Source organism: Drosophila innubila (genome assembly GCF_004354385.1).
Source record: "Drosophila innubila isolate TH190305 chromosome 2L unlocalized genomic scaffold, UK_Dinn_1.0 4_B_2L, whole genome shotgun sequence".
Lineage (NCBI taxonomy): Eukaryota > Metazoa > Arthropoda > Insecta > Diptera > Drosophilidae > Drosophila > Drosophila innubila.
Genome location: NW_022995372.1, coordinates 28,374,653 through 28,396,305, shown reverse-complemented (window position 1 = coordinate 28,396,305; position 21,653 = coordinate 28,374,653). Strand labels below are relative to the sequence as shown.

The window sequence follows — 21,653 nt, the reverse complement described above, 5'->3', positions numbered from 1 at the left end:
TCATATATTTTTTAAATGTCAGAAAATCAATTCTTAATATATAATAAATATATTCAAAAAGAAAAATATATTGGTTTTCCACTTACATTTTAAAAATGGATGTCCGTCTACAGACGGTCTTACCTGTCAGAGGGTTAAAATTAGTTCCATGTCACCATTATATCACACAGATCTTTAAAATTCTTGAGGGAGGAGTTAGTCCTCATTGAGCGTTGAAAAATAAAATTATTTCAACTTCCGAGGTGAGAGCACTTTTTTTTCAGACTGCAAACTTAAAAGCAAAAAATTAAAATAGGTGTTTCAAAATCAGTTCAACATAAAATAAATTTTATATAGAAAATATAAAAAGGTAAGCAGTTTATGATATTACTTTTTTCAATCAGGTAAATATTGTTGGCGGGACAAACTCTCAAAGTAGACCGGACAGTGCGCGGCCGAATATGCGAATTAAAAAAAAATACGAAATTTCAAATACAATTGTAGACATGTTATCCGACCGATCTATATGTTTTTGGTTTCATCTGAAAAGTATGCTCATTTATAAAGAAATACCGGACAAATTAGTTTGTTCACTTGTTTTCATTTCATAACATTTTTCTACGGAAGTTATAAAATAAAAACTGATGCAACCTCGCAATAAAAACACCTGAAATGGGGATAATAGAGGAAAAACGCAGTGCAAGTTCATGTACGGCCACAAACGTTTAATTCAACTATTTTATATATTTAAATAACGTTATTAAAACACTGAAATCAGAATAAAAGGAATATTTCGGTCTAAAGTAAATTGTACATTTGAAAATTTTACACATATAATAGGCACAAAATATAATTTTCAATTGTGACCTACAAACCTAAATTACCCTGTGGGCAAGTCGCACTGTGTAAGCAATGGGGTCATTCAGCAGGTTTTTCAATCAGTAATCTTTCCTTTACTTGTGATGGATCAGTAATCACTACCTTCTGAATGACATGATACCATTTTGTTAAATCAGCCTACTATGTTTGTGAAAAATCTCAATCAGGTATCATGATTGTTGATCAAAATTGCCTGCTGAATGCCCCTCAATCATTTCAAAGCTTTAAGAATTTTTGAAATATGTTTATTCGTTCAAAAGATATGACTTAAAAAAAATAAATTATGAGAAATGGCCCCACTGTGCGACGCGTCGTCATCAGGTTGTATGCGGCTGCGGGTGCCCCACAATTTAATACGGGCGTTGCCCGGGTCTGAGTTTTAATTAGCTTTGAGTGCGTGTCTTGGGTCAAAGGCATCAACAAATTGTTATAAAAACACACGCCCAACAACAAAGTGTTTAAAGGGCCTAAACATTGTCGCCAGATGGACACAGCTACAGTCGAGGATTCTCGACTGTCGGAGACCCCGTACTTACTATGAAAAACGCTAAGACTGCAAAAAATTCAAAAATATTCTGCTCACTTGACGCCCGTGCAGAGCGCTGTATAACATTATCGACTACTTGTTTTAATGGCAGCTATATGATATAGTAAACTGATTTGAGCTGGTAAGGATGTATAAAACGAACTTAAATGCATATTCTATAAGTTTGGCTATGATATCTCATAAAACAAAAAAGTTTTTCATACTAAAACTTAATTTTTGACCGATTGTTCCTATGGGCGCCATATGATATAGTGGTCCGATCTTCTATACTGATTTGCCTGCAGTATAGAAGAATCTACGTACCATGTTTGGTGTCACTAGCTTTTTAAATTGTTGTTATAATTGGGATATGAAATTTTCTATGTCGATTTTTAGGCGGTGAAGGGGCGCGACTAAATATTAAAATCAAACTTGATCTGCTTGCAATATAGAGGAACCTACATACCAAGTTTGGTGACTTTAGCTTTTATAGTCCCTGAGATCTAGATGTTATACAGACAGACAGACAGACAGACAGACAGACGGACAGACGGACATTGCTATATTGACTCGGCTATTAATGCTGATCAAGAATATATACACTATATAGGGTCTGCCACGAACATATTCCTTAAAGCAAACTTAATAGACCCCTGTACTTTTTTTAAGTACAGGGTTTAAAAAAGGAAACAAAAATAGGAACTGAAAACAAAATTGAGTTAGGACAAAACTGCAAAAGCGAAAAGTGGCTGAGGAAATAAAATTAGGTAAGGAGGAGCGGCATTGGCTTAAAAGAAATGTTAGCGCTTATTATGACCCTGAATGTTTGTTGAATGTAGTTCGGCTTTTTCCCCACTAACCGAATCGAGCCGAGCCCAAGCGGAGTAAGCCGCATCCTCGTCGAGCCACCAGGGCAAATGTTAAGGTTACAACAACCCAAAAAGTGAAACATTTTTCATTTGCGTGTTCACGACCAAATTGCATGTGCCAACATTAAAACAAGCAAGAATGAATCGAAATGTTGAAAAGTTGCAAAGAAACAGAAGGGAAACATATGCAATCAGTGCAAGAGAAAATAAATAACACAACGAATTGTTATTGGTAATATATCCTATTCTTTGGCGCATCGTTAACTTGGTTATTATGTTTGATTTTACACCGAACTTTAAGCTCTACGCGATGAAAATGTGTGACCGAAAAGATGAAAATTCATGGTCTGTTTTTCTTCTTTTTTTTGCCAGCTTGAGAGCTTGAAACTTTTGTTAGACATCTCGAAGGATTCAAAGTGAAAGTAAAAACGAAAAGTTTGCGCATTTTGATTGTTTGATGGCGCATTTGAAAAGGCATTTGAGAAAAGTGGGCGTGGCAACGCGTGATGGTTTTCAATGGCTTTTTATATGTTTTCATTTATTTTTTATTAAACAAACCATCCATACAAGCTATGAAATTGATAAATGATGGATGACTTGGGAATTGAACGTAATTGAAGAGAGGAAATGAAAAACTTCTGAGAAACTTTCTATATCTTTTTTAAATATCTTAAACCATTTTTCAAGTCGTTTAATTTATAACTATATTAACATATTTTATATTTATATTATCATAATGGTAATATACTTATGATAAAATATTAAAAATATTTTAATTAGTTTTTGAACATGATTATATAAACCTTTGAATATTATTGTTTACTGAAATATTTGATGATTTAATTAATGACGAATAGAAAAGCTAAAGAAGTATTAATATTGTCAAACAATTCTGTAAAGATATAAAGTATGATCCAATATATAAAAAACTTAATATCAATACATGGATCCATTTTTCGAGATACTTACTGAGTTGTGCAATATATTTAAAACTTTATTATTTTGAGTGAATGTATCATATTTTGGAGCTTATAATTTTTTCATATTTGGGGCTTGCCAATGAGAACTTTGCAACCACGTTGTTCCCATTTTAATATCCCTGTTAATTAATCTTTATTATTCTACACTGTTTGAAACCCATTTTACAGCCTACTCAATAGATTGTAACATTCAATATATATGTCTACCATATAATTCATTATAATTTTAAGTACTGTTACTACATGATCGTCGTGTTCCTTGCAGCAAATCCGTCTTTATGAATAAGTTTAGATTAAAAAAAGAAAATGTTGTCGTATCAAAATGCAAAAAAGTGAGAAAAAATTGCAACCATTTTATTATCATTTAGAGAACAAAGATATGTTGTAAAATGTAGGCCAGCATTAAAGAGTATGTGAGTGTGTGAATCAACTGGCCAAAGCTGTGCATTTGTGTGTCTAGCAAAAATAAAAAGATGAACAGAATATTAAATGAGTTCGGGCTTTAAGACGCTTCCATGTTAAACTTATCTTAAGAGCAGAAAACAAACAAAACAAAAAAATCATCAAATAAAATATTAAAAGAAAAAATATTTAATTTAATTGTTTACATGTACGTTTATAGTACTGTATGTATTTGTGTGCTTACGAATTAGGTGCTTTTTGTACTATAGTTAGACAATTACAAAACAAATATATTTATTAATAAAAACGAAAAATAAATGTTATATGTAATCCAGTCAGCTTTTATCAAACACAAACAACAACAAAACATATAATTAATTAATTTACTTATTTTATTAAAACACCCTGAGTGAAGTACTGCTCGAAAAAAGAAACCGCAGAATATAACTGACAATACGCCCGAAGATAGAAAATATGCAATTCGATTGTGAGAAAGAGCATATTTTTGAAATGTTTATAAGCAGAGAGTCAAAGTATTTGTAAAAACCAACAAAGCCCCAAGAAATAAAACAAATTTTGTAATAGACAACAAAGCGATAACGAATTTTTTGACACATATATATAAATAAATCTATATTTTGATAAGCAAAAAACAACAACAAAATCAACAACAGGAGAATAATAACACGAAAATAAATATGCACAAAATGTATTTTTTTGTATACTGTAGCCCAATTTAAGTCAGGCTTCTATTATGTTAGTTTATATTTAAAAGATTGTTCAACATTTTTTACTTTCGATGGTTTCAAGAGGTTCATTTCAAACGATTTTGTGTGTCACTCGGTTGATGCTTAAGCAAGTAATCTAAAGTACAATCATTTTTGTCAAACTGACACAAATTGTAAAACGAAACAAAATAATACATAATTAAACAGAATACACAAGAAGACCGATATGGAACACTATTGGATGGATATCAAGGATTGCAAAACATTTTAAGGGTTAGGCACATTTACAGGGACAACAGACAGCTTCAAGACAACCACAAAAACAAAAAACAAACTTTTGCTAAGAATTTTTAAATTTATTTTACACAGGCTTTATTGAAGCAACTGGAAAGTGCTGCAAATTGTGGTTAGAAAAAAAAGTGAGGTTAGAAGAAACAAAATTGAGAGATAAAAGCCGAAAATCTCAAGAAGTGGGACTTAACTTGTCAAGTGAGGTTAGAAAACTGAAAATTGACGTAAGTATTAATAGAATTGAGGAGTTTGAATTGGTCAAACTGAGAATATAATTTCTAAACTGACAAATAAGATTAGTAAAATAAAAATTTTCGTTAGAAAAGTAGAAAGAAGTGCTAAGAATTGAGAAAAGTGGGGCTAAAACTGTTAGAAGTGAGGTTAGAATTGCGTGAAGTGAGTTTTAAACTGAAAACTCCAAAATAAGTTTAGTCACATAAGTTAAATATGTATGTTAGAAATCGTAGAAAAAGTGGCTAGACAGTGAAATTAGTGGTTGCTAAGTGAAGTGCAAAGTATGGCTTAAGCCCAACCCAAACCGAATGTTAATTAAGTGTAAATTGTTAGTCTGTAACTAGAGCTAAACCTTAGCAAACCAAGCAAAATGTATGCAGCTGCTGGCGGCGCCTCGTTGGCATCGCGCCAAGCGCGTCAACGCCAGCGACAGCAGAAGAAGAACCAACTAATCCAAGCGAAACTACATCCACCGAAAGCGCCTGGTGTCGGTGTGGAAATCGGTGCCACCGATCATGGCGGCGCCTCTACGCCAACACGAAGCCAGTCGCGGCAGTTCCACCAGCTGCCGACCAACTATCTGCGTGCACCACCGCAGCCGCAGGGACGCAAGCTGAGCGCCACCTACACGCAATCCCGATCCCTGCTGCCGATCGAGGAGGCCGGCGATACGCAGTCGGTGCTGCAGCTGCGCATGCACTCGCACTCGCACTCGCACTCACATGACCATCATGGCCACGGCCACGCCCACGCCCATTCCCATCTGGGCGGACATGGGCACAGTCACATGCATCACAGTCACCTGCATGGAGGCGGGGCACCGATCCCGCCACCCATTCAGACCCCCATACAGACGCCCTATCAACAGTTTGCCTCCGCCCACGGACGCGCCTCACCGAGGCTTGTGCATCGCCACAGCGGCAGCGGCAGCAGCAGCGCTGGCTTCTATACAGGAGCAGCAGCAGCAGCAGCAGCGGGATCCGCTGGCGGACAGCTGCATAAGTCGGCGACGGCAACGCTGCCGCTCGTCTCACAGATGGAGCCGACGCCGCCAACGACACCCGCGTTGCCATCGGATGCGGTCGGCGTTAAAACGACAGCGACTTCGTTGGAAACAGCCGCCGCCACGGCCATGCAGCCAACACTGGGCATGTCCATGGCCAGCACATCCGCAGCAGCAGCAGCAGCGGCGGCGGCTGCGGATACTGCCGAAGCTGACCTGGAGCTAAGCGGCGCCGCAGCCATGTTTGTAGCCCACCATGATGCGATCATTGTAACGCCGGCCACGCCCATGGCCTCGCCGGGTCACGTAGCCGCCATCAAGCTGCGTCGCGGCGAGGACGTCGTCGAGGATGAGCTGCAGGATGCTGCCGAGCGTCAGCCCCTTACCGCCCAGGATGCCTACGACGAGGATGCTGACGAAGCCATGCAGCCCCCCGCAGGTCCCCTCGAGCGCAAGTGCAGCGTCTACCGCATGCGTCGCAGCGACGCCTTCGAGCAAGGCGACGGCGCGGTCGGCGGCGTCACCAGCGGCCTGAAGCGCCAGCTTCGTGAGCTGCAGTTCCAGCAGCCCCAATACGAGCCCCTGGTCAGCGATGAGCCGCAGCTCCTATTCAAGGGTCTGGCCAATGGACGCAAGTGGCAACTTTGCGCCTACTGCGAGGAGGGAATCTGCGTCTGTGAGCACATCGAGGTAAATCCGAACAGTTCCTAATCCGAAACTAGCAACTCGTATTGTCGGATTGTACTTCTTACCCGCTTATTTTATTTGAATTTGTATCTGTATTTCTATGTGTATCTGTATGTATCTGAGTGTGAGTGTGTATTCCTAATTATGCATGTCAGTCTTAGTTTAATTTTATCCAAGAGTTATTTACTAATTTGACAATTACTTTAATGTATTTCCCGTGATAATATATCTTTAATAGATATCAAACTTCTTAACTGGACCTTTGTGAAATGCACCCAGGTGTACGCAATAAGTATACAGTGTGGGCCCTAAAAGGTGTCGCACCTAATTAATTAAATAAAACCAAATCTTATGGGAAAAGTATATTGAAATCTATTAACATATTTAGCTCGAATCTTTCGCCTTTACCTTTTTTTTTTTATCAACATGGTATTATCGGCCATTGCTCGGGTTTGATATCGTTATATGTAACAAAGCATTTTGCACCCATGGTATATATAGTAATTGTTGGTGTCTCAATTCGTTGAATTGAATGTTTCAAAGTGTCGAATCATTTTTGACATTATTGAAATAAATCTTATCATTGTTGAAAACTTTTAAGAAATATAACGATTTAAAGAAGATCAATTCATTTTTGAAACTAAATGAAAAAGATTCCTAGATCAACCAGATAGTCTTACATTCTCTTATAATTTGTTTTTAAAGGCGATGAGTCGTTCGTATAAGTAAAGAAATATCTCCAAAAAATCTATTGTCTCTTCTTTTTTCCCAAAACCTTCGAAACGTTTTTTTTAAAGAACATAAATATTTTTTGAAGCGCTTGGGTAAATTATTCTACAATTTTTAATTTTTTTTTAAATTTCCACTGCAATATTTTTTGAGAATAGAAATAAAAAATTCTGCAATCTATTTAACATAAATTATTTATTTTAACATAACCGATTTTATCTCTCTGATATGACATCCACTTATGTCGAACGTTTCGTTGGTTATTTTGAGCTTGATGAAACTATTAATTAGTTTCGATGTAAAAATACATCAATGAAACAATGATTTGGTAGCTGATTTCTAGATACCTTAATTCGATGTTTTTATTTGGCAATGAATTAAGTAAAATAAAAACTCTGCCTTCTTGCAATTTACTGCAATTTACCATACAATGATTTTGTGTAACTTAACTTAACTTTTGTGCAACTTAACTTTCGTTTTTCTTCTGACAAAATTGGTGTCCTTAATTTATAAATAAAAAAAAATAAACCAGTAAGTGCCAAAATTTGCATAATACAGTCGAACTTCCCTAACTCGATCAAAATTGAGATTCAATAGCGTTTACTAAGCAAATTACAAGCAATTCTACTTCCGTAACTCGAACTTCCATAACACTATGGGAAAAAAGTCCGATACTTTTGACTTTAATTAAAAATTTTTGATGTGAAGTGTCTTAAAAATTTTGTGATTTTCTACATCTGGATACTCAGGATAGAACAAACTAATTTTTTTAGATTTTTCTGGACTACCCTCAATGTTTGAGGCTCGATTAGAGTCAGCTGACTCAGAGTTGCCATGTAAACTGAAATAGTTCGTCGAATTTCCTTGCTACTTGCAGCGCGAATTCTGTTTGTTTTGTTACCATAGGAAAAAAAGTAATAACTTTAATAAGTTGTTAGACAAATTTTTTTAGCATTTGTGTTTAATAGTGCATTTCTGCACTGTGTTGTTCACGTGTATTTTAGTTCAAAACTAACAAATTCGTCCATGTTCCGTGGAGTATTACTTTTGTACATCACAGTGCATCACTAAACTATCTAGAATCAGATGTCCTTATAAGTTTTGACCGTTTTTGCCCCTTTTCGCGAAAACACACATGCTGCAGATGTGCATTTATGATAAAAAATATGAACTTTCAGTATGGGAGGGGGGAAGACACGATCAAATAAAAGAACAAAAAATAGTATAAATTCAACTTTAGTTTAACCAAAAAAATTAAAAATTTTTTTTATTTGGTCGAATTGGAGGGGGGTAAAGATAAGATCCAACTAAAATAAAAAAAAAAATCATAATGTCCACTTTAGTCTAACTAACGTTTATGCTAAGTATCAAGCTTCTAGCTTTACAATTAGATTTTAAATATATATATATATATATATATATATATATATATATATATATATATATATATATATATATATATGGAGTTAAGGCGTGGTCCAATTTAAAAAAAAAAAAAATTGAACATTAGTCTAGCTATATATTCTCTCTAGCTTTATATTTAGAAATTATGGAAAAATATCGGGCTTTTTTCCCATAGTACATAAGTGGAATTTCTCCATAACTCGAAAAAAAATATTTGACAATGCTTCAGTCAGTCGAATTTTTTGGAGAAATCATCAAAAAATTTAGTTTTATTAGCTATGATTTAGTGGAACCTATTTAAAGCGAAGCGGAAAACAATGACGAAGTCTCGGTGGAGTATAATATTTGCCATCACTCCATGAGCGATGTTAAAAACGCCTTAAAGACGTTGACTGTTTATTTGCAAACCAGTAACTTTACAAGTGATGATCACTACATGGCCTTAAACAAACTTTAAGCGCTTTTGAAAGGTCGAACTTTTTCTTTGGATAATGGTGATTCAAGTTAATGAAGCTCGACTGTATTTTAATAAGATTTTAACGTCAATTTACAACTAATTTTTATCTTGAACCGCTTTAACACAAACGCGCTCGCAATGTGTGCCACAAAATGTGTCATATCTTTTCGCTTAGCTTACTTAACTAACCTCATTTTGTTGCGATGCCATAACTGGCGATAACAACAACAACAATAGCATCATCAAATCGGAAGCGCATAATGTGCCTTTGTATCGGTCTGATAATGTGATGCCCCGAAAAACAGCTTGGCAAGCTCAAAGACGCCCACTTTAAACCGTGGCGCCACTTGCCAAATGTTGTGTAAAAGGCAAAAGGCAGAACCCAGAAAGTGTGTCATAAAAGTGCAACATCCAATGGCTCCGAAGGTGGAAGCGGAAGTCGAGTGGTGCGGCATGGGGCATGGGGAATGCGGCGTGTGGCATAACCGCTTTGCGATTTAAAAGTTTCATTCATTTTCACTCAACGAGCAACAGCAACAAATTATAAAAACTAAACGCGAAGCAATTATTTGACTTTCATAAGCAGCAACAACAACAACAACAACTTTGACAAGAAAAAATTGAAAATTGTACAAATTAAACAAAGGAAAATCTCTATGGCAAGTCGACGAAAATTAGTTGCAAAAAAGCAAACAGCAAAAGCAAATAGCGGCTAAAATTTATTATATTCTGCACACACCCGCATTTCCTCTCTTTCATTCTTTCTTTCTTTCTTCTCTTTCTCTCTTCTTGTCTTTCTCTTTTGCACTTGCTGAGAAGCCACTCAAGTCTGTAAAAGAGATATAGATATATATGTACTATACATGTCATACGAGGGTAGCATTATAAGTAGCCAAGCCATATGAATAGTAGATGTTTTATGATTGGTATATTGTTTCCAGAAAATAAATCATTCTAAAATGCAGATTTAAAATTCTTGATGTAAGCATGTATTTTTTCTGTCAGTATTAAGGGTATTATTGTTAATATAAGCAACGGCTCAACATAATAATGTCAAAAAAGCATATAATATTTGATCAAATTAAAAAAAACTTACAGAACCTCGAAATTTAAAATATGGCTGAGAAAAGTGATGCTTAAATCAAATATTTTATACTTGATTCAAGAAGTTCCGGGAGTACCTTTCAGGATTTATTTTATGTGTACTAAATACGTTATTGATTGAATAAGAAGTACAATACAAAAGCTTATAATACCGAATTTTCATACATTATTAAATTTAAAATTTTTAATTGAATAAATAAATATAATGCTAAATTTGACTGTCAGTCTCTAAAACTTTTAAACCAGCCCTCGTGCATATATGTACACTATAGTTTCTACAAAAACAACTGCTAGTAAATTAGCTGGAAAATAGTGGAAAAAGTGTGCGGCGAAATGGCGGACGCCAAAAATGTGAAAAACTCAATGAATAACAACGAAAAGAACAACAAAAACAACGGTTTGAAAATGGCAAAAGGTAAAAAGGCAAGAGGTGTAAAAATATGGTTATGCAGTTAGTAAGAATGTATGTGTGTTGCCAAGCTCGGATGGACTGGGATGGCTTCTCCGCCATGAATAATTACCTTAGCAAGATGACGATATTGAGATAGTCAACTGCATTAGCTTTAATTGCCTCTATACGAATTAAAAAATATTTTATTATATTTACATAAATTGAATAGGCATTTGTTAACTACAAATTGTACTCATTTAATGTTGATCAATCTTCGTTATTACTTTTTTGAATGAGCAGAACATATAATATTATAAAGATATAAATTCAAATGTAATATTGAGAGGGTCGAATAAAGGAAAAACAAATGGATCACTTCATTTCAGCACTCGACTGTAATTATTATTTAATCTTAAAATGAAATAAGCAAGAAAAAATGTCTCAGCCTGGAATAAAGGGAAATGTAAATGTGCAATTTGCTGGCCATGGGATAATATCTTTCAGCAGAGAAGAATATTTACGAGTAAATCAAAGCGTTAACGCTTAAGTGCACAGTCCGATTTAGACATAAATGTTGCCCCCTTTACCCCTTGGAGGGCTCCTCCCTTGGGCCCAGCTCAAAAATTGTCATCGAGCAGCAATTTAATTTTCAATTACGCGATGGCTGCCAAAAAATGCGACTATTGTCGATGGCCGTTCCAAAATTGCAGTCTCAATAATTACTCAAACTGTCGCCTGTGGCATGCTTCCCCTTTCCCCCTGCATCCCCTGTCTCCTCTGACGTCCTGTTGTCCCTTCCACTGGCTGGGCATGTTGCTGACCAAGGTCCACAGGAGACTCGTTTGGTTCGGTTGGCTCTTTTTTTTTGTGCTTGTGTTTTTTTGTTGTTGTCGTAATTGTTTGTCAGGCTTGTCTTTCGCTCTTTATTCTTGTTGTCGTAATTGTAAGTGACATATTGAAGTCCCAGTTACCCCTTTTGTCATCTCTTTCCCTCTCGGTATCTCACTCTCTCTCTTTCTCTCTTATAGCCTTAAATTCATACTATATTCAATGACAAGTCCCAATTAAGTGACAATCAGTTGGGCAGTTCCACGAGCTAAGCGACAGTTGACTTTGTTTTTTTATAGCATACTTTGCGGCTGAGAAATTGAATTTCAGTTGCATAATTCATTGACTCGCATCCATACAGTTACAATATTTGTGGCAACTGAGACAAGATAAACGAGATGCGTTTATTATAAAGCCACATTTAAATTCATTTTCGATTTTTGGCTCGTTCTGTTCGCTTTTTCGACGACGCGTCGTCGTCTCCGCCTCTTTTAGCAACCATTTATATCCAGTGTTTGCCCATTATATATATATATATGTGTGTGTATGTGCGAGTGTGTCCTGATTGTTGTCGCTGCCATCGACTGTAAAAAAACATTTAAAAAGACACAAATTAAAACATGCTTCCCCAAAAACTCAATTGCATTTGACAGTTTTATGAGTTAAACTTTTGAGAATCTGCTCCAACAACGGATTTCTCCAAGGTGCTGTTTACTGTTTATTTTAGCGACCTTAATCATTCTAAGTTATGTTCAAAAATGTCATTGTAATGATTATATTTAAATTCTATAAGTTTTTCGTTAACGATAAGAAAAACTGAAAAGAGATGATCATTAATGATTTGAATTTTTTTATTTTAAGTGAATCAAATAAAAATATTTAATGAATATCTTTTTTGAGTTCTATTAGATTTTTATAAAAAGAAGTGATTATAGTCTAAATTTAATTAAATTTCTCAAATCTAATGATTACCATTGAAAACAAAACGTATAAAATATAAAATTTTTTAATCATGGCAAAAATGCATTATTCTAGGCTGATCTTGATGATGATGATGAAATTAAAAAATTATCATTATTTACGGTCACTGGTTTATTTCTTTATTTGCAGAAGCTGAGCTTAATTTTTCTGAAATATTCAATTTTGCTATTTACAGAACCTTTCTTTAAAGCAATTTCAGTTAACTGGTTGCAAGTCAAACGACTTTTTAAGCCACCTCAAATGCCTCAATAACATGTGCACAACTCACTACGGTAAGCAAGTATGGCTTATGCGCTTGAATAAACAACAGTCAACACACTTACACACAAACAGCCATACCAACATGCACATATACATATAAGCAGACATGCAGTAAGATATGCGATTGCTTTCGACAATCAAATAACATGGCTTTCAACGAGGACAGTTGCCATTTCTCACGACATGTGGCATATGCAAATTTTGCGGGGCGATTCATTGGTTTTAATTACCTGTAGACAAGGCAGTCAAAAGCACCTCTCTCCGCGTAACTTTCTCCTGGTAACCCCAATTGACATATGAACAAGCCAGCGGGCGTTGTGCCAAAATTGGCAATACCAAAATGTATGCGAACACTGAATGCTAAGTACTGAATAGTATTCAGTGAATACTGAATTCTGAGTGCCGAGTGCTGAGTGTTGAATACTGAGTACAGAGTAGTGAATACGAGTACGAGTCCTTGTTGCATTAATAAGCAAAAGGTCTGCAACTCTGTCGACTTTGTTTTAATCACTGACCCAACGTGCATCAGTCGTAATATAGGTGAATATGGCAATGGGTCTGTGCAACGTCGTGCAATTGTAAGGCAGTTGGTACTTGTTTCTTACAGACAACTTTTCCATGTACAAACACAATCTTTAAGAGCTAATAAAAATCAATTTAAAATCGTGACCAATTAAACTTTTCAATTGAATTAAAAACGAATTTAAAGAAAGCCATCTTTGATGGGAATCCATTAGAATTTTTAAAATTCCACGAACTGTATGCTTTAGCATAACTATACATTAATAAAAAAAAATAGGACTTTTAAATTCTTATTTTAAGCGACTTTAACTTTAATGCAATATACTCGTATATATGTACATAAGTACTGCTTTATATCTGCATGAATCATTTATCTGCTTATCACTCATAAAAATTGTTTATTGCTGTTGGCTAATTATTTTTAGTTATCCACTTAAATTCGATTGTCTACGGTAATTTGAATAAATTCACAAAGCTCTCCCACTTTTAATGCTCTCAACGGAATTGGTCTCATTAAATGTTTGGTTTGTCGGTTTGGCAAAAATGCCAGCACACCGAATTGCTAGTGACAATTTTGTGTTAATGAAATTTATCAAATAATATATTGTTATTTAGGAGTACTCGTATATCTGCAGTTTTCTGGCACGCACACATTGTTGAAATCTGGACGCAAATTAATTTTCATAGTATTCTTTCAGGCGCTTATGTTGTCAGCGGGACATTGTAGCTGCTGTCTGCAGCAACAGCAGCATGTGCATGATACACATTTAACAAACCGGGTTCCTGCAGTACGGATGACCGGTGAATTGCCTATGGAATTAGTGATAGGCACTAGGGCTGATTTATTCAGTTACTCACGTTTTACCGAAAAACTGAGAAACTCGTTTCTCGTTTGATTTTCACAGCGCATCCTGCGTTACTTGACGCTAAGGGCTTATCTAACTACTAGCGATGCTCTATGTACAATTTTGCTATTTCTTGCTTTTCTTTTTGAATAAATTTGTTTTTGAAGTAAATTCGGTTTTTTTTAACGGCAACCCATCTGGAACAGTCCAAACTGTAATCTTACGTAATAAAAATCTTAAATATGTGTAACGTATTGTAGATAAATTAGTGACATTAAGCAAATTTTATGAGATAAAAGTAGAAGGTTTTCTTTAGGTCTTACATATAAGAATTAAATAGAGAAAAACATATAACGCATAACTGGTGAGTTTTGCCGCCCACTTTTCTAGTCCCCTTTCGTATTGATATTAGAGTTATAACCAATGCCAAAAGCTATACAAAGAAAACTGGATTTATTCTTGAATTATTAATTAATTTCAATAATATGGGAAAATTACCCATTGTGGCGTACATCACACGTCTAGAATTTGGTAGGCCTTGACAACAGCCTACAGCGGCTTGAACCTTTATTTTGAATAAAATAAAGCCTCGAGAACTAAACAAGATGTTTTGGTCTAGTCTTTTGCATAGCCCCCATTGTTGTTTTTAAAGAATTAATATTTATTTATTAGGCGGACACAAGTTTTCGCTTTGATAAAATGTCGCCGAACAATTTTTTTTGAGGCAAGTTGTTTAGTTACAAGAAACAACACATAGTACATATAACGTTGATTTTCAACAATACAAATTTATTAACACAAAGTACAAACCACACTGCAAATGGTCCATTAATAATTTTAGTTAATACTTAAATGTAACCTACAAAATTAGTATAGCAGTAGCATGTGTTCCCCGCTCAAATCATCTCTGATTCACAGCTGTTAACTTATAAGTATGGGCCAATGTTACAATTTTGGTTATGTAACATTTCAGCTGGATGCATTTCTAATATATTGCCTCCAAAAGTTTGTTATTTTAAAAAGCTGTAAGTATATACTTTATTTTAAAAATCTGGTCAAACGAACCATAGTGCAGCCGTACTGCAGGAAGAGTCTCTGTATCTATGTGTGTGTGTTTCTATCTGTTTAATTGCAAAAATGTAGCAATCTTTTAGGTGTCGCTTTTGTTATGTCAGCCGCTGCTGTGCCTGTGTGTGTATGTGTGTCTCTCTCAGCGCCATGTTATTGTCTATTAACGGCCCTGACTGCAGTAAGCATGTGTGTGTGTGTGAGTATGTATGTGTGGCTTTTCATGAATCTGTATTTCATTAAAATTTCATCTGCATCGTTCAACGAGTGACTTTTTCCGCTTTGCGCTGTTGAATTATTGAAATATTCGGGCTCGCAGCTACCAGTTTAGCTCAGTCTGCTCACTGGGCTTGCAACTTGCCGCCAGCTCTAAAACTGCCAAAATAAAAACAAAAAGAATAGAATTACAATAACAAAAAAGCATCCTCGGCTGCTCTTGCAGCATTTGCATATGAGTACCAACAGCTGCAGCAGTTTTCTGTAACTTTTGTGATTTTGGAGCCGCGAAATGCTCTCTGACACATTCATACTATACCCACACACAAAACACAACTCACACACACATATGTATGTATATATTGTATGCAAGTGCTGTACATATAACAGCAAATCTTGACTGGCATTTAAATTATGGCTTAGCAATGCTGTAACATGGCTTATACGAGAAGTCTATGCCATAAATATTTGCTATGCTTGCATTACTCACAAGACTTTTGCCAGAGATTTGCAAACGGCCTGGAAAACTTTGCACTTCTCTTGATTTTGAGCACTTGCAAAATGCAATGAAAACCCAAATGCGACAGTAAAATTAAGTGGGAAAGAGGAATGGAATGGGAATACAAATCCAAATTAACTGCAAATTGATTCAACTTAAATATTAAATTAATATCAACGTCTTAGTGCCGTTTTTTCAATGTCTGCTTCAGGGGTTTAAAACTACGAGTATATCAGAGATATTTTGACGTAAAACGTATAGAAATCAATGTCCAATTTAAAAATATGTCGTTGATAAAGTTAAAGGAGGCATTGAAAAACCGGGCCTTAGAATATTGTTAAAGAAATAATTAGTTTTGTACACATGTATTTAGATCAGTGGCTGGCACGGCCTATTCGTCACTCAGAGTACGCCTGTACGGTTAGTTTGTGAGGTTAGGTTGTGCTTTTACGGAAAAAAACGATTCTTTTGCATTGTGATTTTATTTAATACAGTTAACTATTGAATTTATTAATGCGTGGTAAAGAAAAGCACGTATGTTTCTTATATCCAATCCAGCTAGATCGTTAATATTATCACGGCCGTAATAACGGCTTAAGCATAGTATCCACCAGACCCGCAAATAAGATTTTCTTTCAAACTTCATATAAAAAAAACTTTGCCAGGAATTTTTAGTTTTCGTTTTCGTTTTCGTTTCGTATGTATCCAGCAACTTGAACGAAATCCACAGATTCATTTCGATAATTGGCATCTCGATAGCATGTGTGGAGTGAGAGAACAGCTGATGAGTGTATGAGGAAAATATACTTGGCATTTATTCCTGATGGACTAATATGTCGAACATGGTTGCTATGCGGAAAACAAAAAAAACGCGACTTGTATTATCAGCACGAGGAAAATATAACTTTTATAAAAACAGTGGAGACACGACCATGTCCTTGGCGAATCACAAATAAGAATCATTTTGATAACATATCTGTGAAAAGTGCATGGAAAAGTGTTGCTGGAGAAATAAATTAATAATAATTGGCGCCACTAACACAATCACTTTATCGGCAAAGCTCATTTGCTTTCTTTTTTAATGTTAGTTGAGCTTTAAAATTTGGCGCTGTTTACAGGCAATGCTGATTTGTCAGAGTGATCATGGTCAAATCTATGCAAGTTTTAGGTAAATATTTTTTTAATATTAGGTGCTCGGTCACACTGCTGTAGTTATGTTCCACAAACACAAGAAATAATTAGCAAATTTCTGACAGGGATTTTTATTTGCTGATGACAAACCTTTAAGCTCCTTTTTTTGAAGATCGTGAAGATAGTATCCATCACGTCTTTATCATAAAACAATCCCAGAAATTTCATTTTATTTGCTTACATTCCCATGTCATGGTATCTTTTGTGAATATGAGATTTTATACTGGCGAAAAGAATTAAATTATGTTTTCTTTTAAATTTGCAGTCCCTACAAATGATTCACTTCCGGAATAAATTGTATTCCGGAGAGAGGCTATAGATTTATTAAAAATGAAAGCATGTCTTGTTTTATTGAGCTTTTCTTGTGAATTTAAAACAACTTTTATTTTTTGAACTTGATGCCCATATTATTTTAGATTTAGCAGTCAAAAGATTTTGAGCTGCTGTCTTTTTTTTAGCCATCTTATTAAAAGGACTATTTAGACTGGATGCGCAACGATCGCTGTCATGTCTATAGTTCTGTTACGCTTTAATGACGTACACTGCAGTGCACTGGGCCTATCACACTGAGTAAACAGTCATTTCAAAGCTTAAGCAGTTTTCTATCAATTCCTTTTTTTTTTTTAAATATCTTTAGTGTGCGACGCTATAGATTTAATAAACAAGTAGACTGTAAATTGTGTGCGGAGGGTTGTGATTATATTTTTTTACAATCCAAACATAATCATTAAAAAATCACTAAAAACTTACTAAAATTAACCTTACACTCAAAAATATTTTTTATCATAATCTTACGTTTTATTTTTATGAAAAGTATTTCTTAATATTAGAACATTATTCTATAATTAGGGGCAGGTCTAGTTTTAAATATAGAAAATACTTTTTCTGATTAATGTAGGATTAGCCAAATTTAAAATAACAAATTTATAAACATTAATTACATTTTTTTTAAAAACGACGAGTTGTAAAACTTAATTTTTTTGCGTCTGTATAAAAAAATTATAAAATAATTGACAATATAAAACAATTAATTATGTTTTTGTGCAAAAAATTATTAAAGCAATAACCATAACTGATTGAAAAAATTGCTTATGAAAAAATAGTCTGATTTGAATAAAACAAAATATATATAAAAAAAATAAGCATTGTTATAAATAATAAACATATCAGATTTATTTTTTTATTTATATAAAAATAATATTTTAACCATATAAAAATAACAAAAAATCTTATAAAATATATATATTATACTACGGTTACCATTACAAATGTTTATTTATATTATTTTTTGCAATAAAATGGACACATCAATCAGGAATTTTATACATATTTCATATAACAATTAGTAAATATTTCCACCAAATAGCAAGTTTCAAAAAGCTACATGTTAATATTTATGAAAGCATATAAATAAAATAATACAAAATCCTTGGAAAATGGGAAGTAAATAGAATACAAAATTAAAAAAAATAACTGCAACATATGTGATATGAACTAAAAAAAATTATTTGATCTTATTCTTAATCAGCGTGGCAGCAAAAGGAAAGCAATAAAAAGAAACAGCTAAAAAAAAAAGTTGTTGACTTATGGAGCTGTAATAAAAGCTTTAAATACATTGTCTACACAAATAGAAACTGCTAACAATAATAACAAAAAACATAGATAAAACACAAACGCACCAAATGTGATCGAAAATGATATGATAAAAAATATTAAACAAAAAACACAGAGCAATTTAAGTGAACAATTAATTAAATAGAACAAAATTGCCTTCTTTTATTTACATACAAAACCTAAATCGAATTCGAAGTTAAAAAATAAACTTAACGAAACTAACAACTAAATTAAATCTAAAATTAATTTGATTTTAGAAACCAAATACAATTAAAATAGTGACAATTTTTTTACATACGCGTTAGCTATAGATTAGTTAGACAATGCATAGACAAAGTCAGGTAATCAATTCTGGTTACGTGATAGTGCGCTTACGTTAACGTTACGCCAAAGCAGGCAGCGGTCAGTACACAGAAATCAATAAATGTTTATTGCTTTCAATGCCAAAATTCAAACGAAAATGAAATCACCAACGAATACGATGCTGCGTGACGTAAACGCAACGTAGCAAACGAAGCTGGAGCGTTACGTTACGCTACGTAACGGCAAAATAATAAATATATAAAATAAATATCGCATTACAATCAATTCTCACGACATTGCTAACTAACTGATTCTGACGTTACGTGAAGTGTGTGCAATTTGAACGATTACGTCAACAGTCAACCATCAACCGTCAATATTCAATTTTCAATCGTCAACTGCTGTACAGTCGCCATTCCAGATAACGATAACGTAACAAGCAAGCAATCAAGTAGCTTATCTCATCGCTGGACACGCAAAGGCTGCAGCAGGAACAACAACAACAACAACAACATCAACAACAACAACGACGTAACGGAGCTAGCAGAGCCGACCACTGGCGATCAACGCAGCACATCCTCAGCCCGCCACTCAGCTGCGCCAGGGCTTAACCACTGACGCAGTTCCTCAATAGCAACAGCAACAACTACAATCTAAACAATAACAGCACAACACTTAGATAAAGTTAACCACAACAAAAACAAAAAAGGATATTCTTAAAATACTCTGCTTCTATATTTACATATATTTCTATAATCCTCCTTCTTGTGCCTAATCGAACGTGCGCTCATTATCCGTTTTCTTTAATCGAACGTTGCGTTAACGTTGCTGTGAGCATTACGTGAAAATTTGTTATGCAATTGGATGCAGCCAATCGATTGACCTAGCTCGAATTCTTAACGTGACATTTAGTTTTGACGTATTTAAGCTCCTAAAAACGTAACCTGTATCATACCATTGATTTCGTACTTTACACTTAACTTAAAAACAAAGATAACAAAGACAACAACAAAACCAAAACAGTTACAGAAACAGAAACAGAAACAAAAGAAAACGTAACAAACGCTGTTTATATTTTGTACGTGACGTAACCGTTTGACTGTTTTACCGTAACCGTTTAACCAAAAGCAAACCACAACAAACAAGATGCAGGCCGCATTGATGCTAAGATCGAAATCTCGGGTGGCGAGAAGAAGAAAGCTACGAAAATTAGGTGGAAGACTTGAGTTGCCTAGTAATGTAGCAACTAAAGAAATAGCTCCATTTCCTCGTTATCCACCTGAGTCATGGGTAATAATATAAAATACCAACAAAAATACAAAATACAAATTATAATTAATTTATACCACACTCTCTCTAAATAATAGAAAGGCAAAGTACGAAAACCCTTAAATTGCTTTATATCTCTTAACTATTTGATAACTAAAATCAAATCAAAAGAATAGAAAGCTAAATAAACAACAACGAGCGCAATCTTTTTTTAAAAGCCGTCAAATGAAAATCATCAGCTAAAATGAAATTATAATGTCCAATTCCCGAATCCAATTAAACTGTATCTTAAACAGAATACGAATTAAACCCCAAAACCTCTATTCTATTCTTTAAAAGCTATCTATCTCATTCTCTCCCCCTCTCTCTCTCTCTCCCTCTCTCTGTCTCTGTCTCTACTGTGTCTTTCTCATAATCTCTCTGTCTCTGTCTTTGCCTCTATCTCTGTCTCTATTTCTGACCCCACACTTCTTATAATTTGTTCAAAACGAAGAATTAACTCCACAGAGCATTTGTTTTATATTAGTAGTGTGCCTAGAGGTTAAGCACAAGTTGTACGATAGGTTTAACTTGCTAGCATCCAAGTTTTTATTCAAATATTATACTAACCTATATACTCTGATCCTGATCTTAAACTTGAACCTTGCAATTAACTTTAGCGTGCGTCCAAAACTGTTTGGCATTGAGACGATTCCCCAATAGACCTTTAAAACCGCTTTGGAACTTACCTAATTTATTATTCTCTTAACTATGTAGTGATAATAATAAATAATATTCGATATATGGAACATTAGATATTCTTATATTTCAAGTCTTGAGCGCTCTGCCAGCCAACTACTTAATGCGCTGTACAATTAGCTTAAAAACACCTATTTTCCAATTCTACAAGTACTTAATATAAATATAATAAATATACAATATATCTCTAGCGCTTTTGCTCTACTTCTAAGACACACCTACCCACCCTTTACTTTGTCCATAAACGGCTTATTCTATTTCTGTCTCTCTATCTCTCTCTCTCTTTTTAACTAACAACTATAAATTCATAAATGTTCTAACCTATAACTCTCTAAATATCTATATCTGTCTCTGTCTGTCTCACCCCACCCACCACACACTTAGATTTGAATGTAGTTGAACTACCCAAAAACCGCCCGCACCGCCCTTCCATCCCACTTCACCCCTGCAATCAAAGATCAAACACTTTCGCCTACTTTGCACTTGCTTCAAAATCTATCCAAAACTCCAACTTTCTCTTTAAAAAAGAAAAGTACAACGTGTGTAGCTCTGCACTCCACAAAACCAGCAACAAAAACCAACTAGTGCGCTCTTTCTCTTTCTAACACACACGTTGCACCCTTAACTAGTCCAAGTAGTAATCAAGAAATATCAA

The 21,653-nt window shown here is 34.7% G+C and overlaps 1 protein-coding gene across 1 annotated transcript in view; it reads left to right on the top strand.

Annotated features, from left to right (window-relative positions):
- The first annotated feature begins 5,161 nt into the window (after window positions 1-5,161).
- LOC117782078 overlaps window positions 5,162-21,653 on the top strand; it is a 41,761-nt gene continuing 25,269 nt past the window's right edge. Inside the window, exon 1 of the mRNA XM_034619021.1 lies at window positions 5,162-6,581. Within this exon, the coding sequence (XP_034474912.1) occupies window positions 5,259-6,581 (1,323 nt within the window). The 5' untranslated portion in view covers window positions 5,162-5,258. The remainder of the gene's footprint in view (window positions 6,582-21,653) is intronic.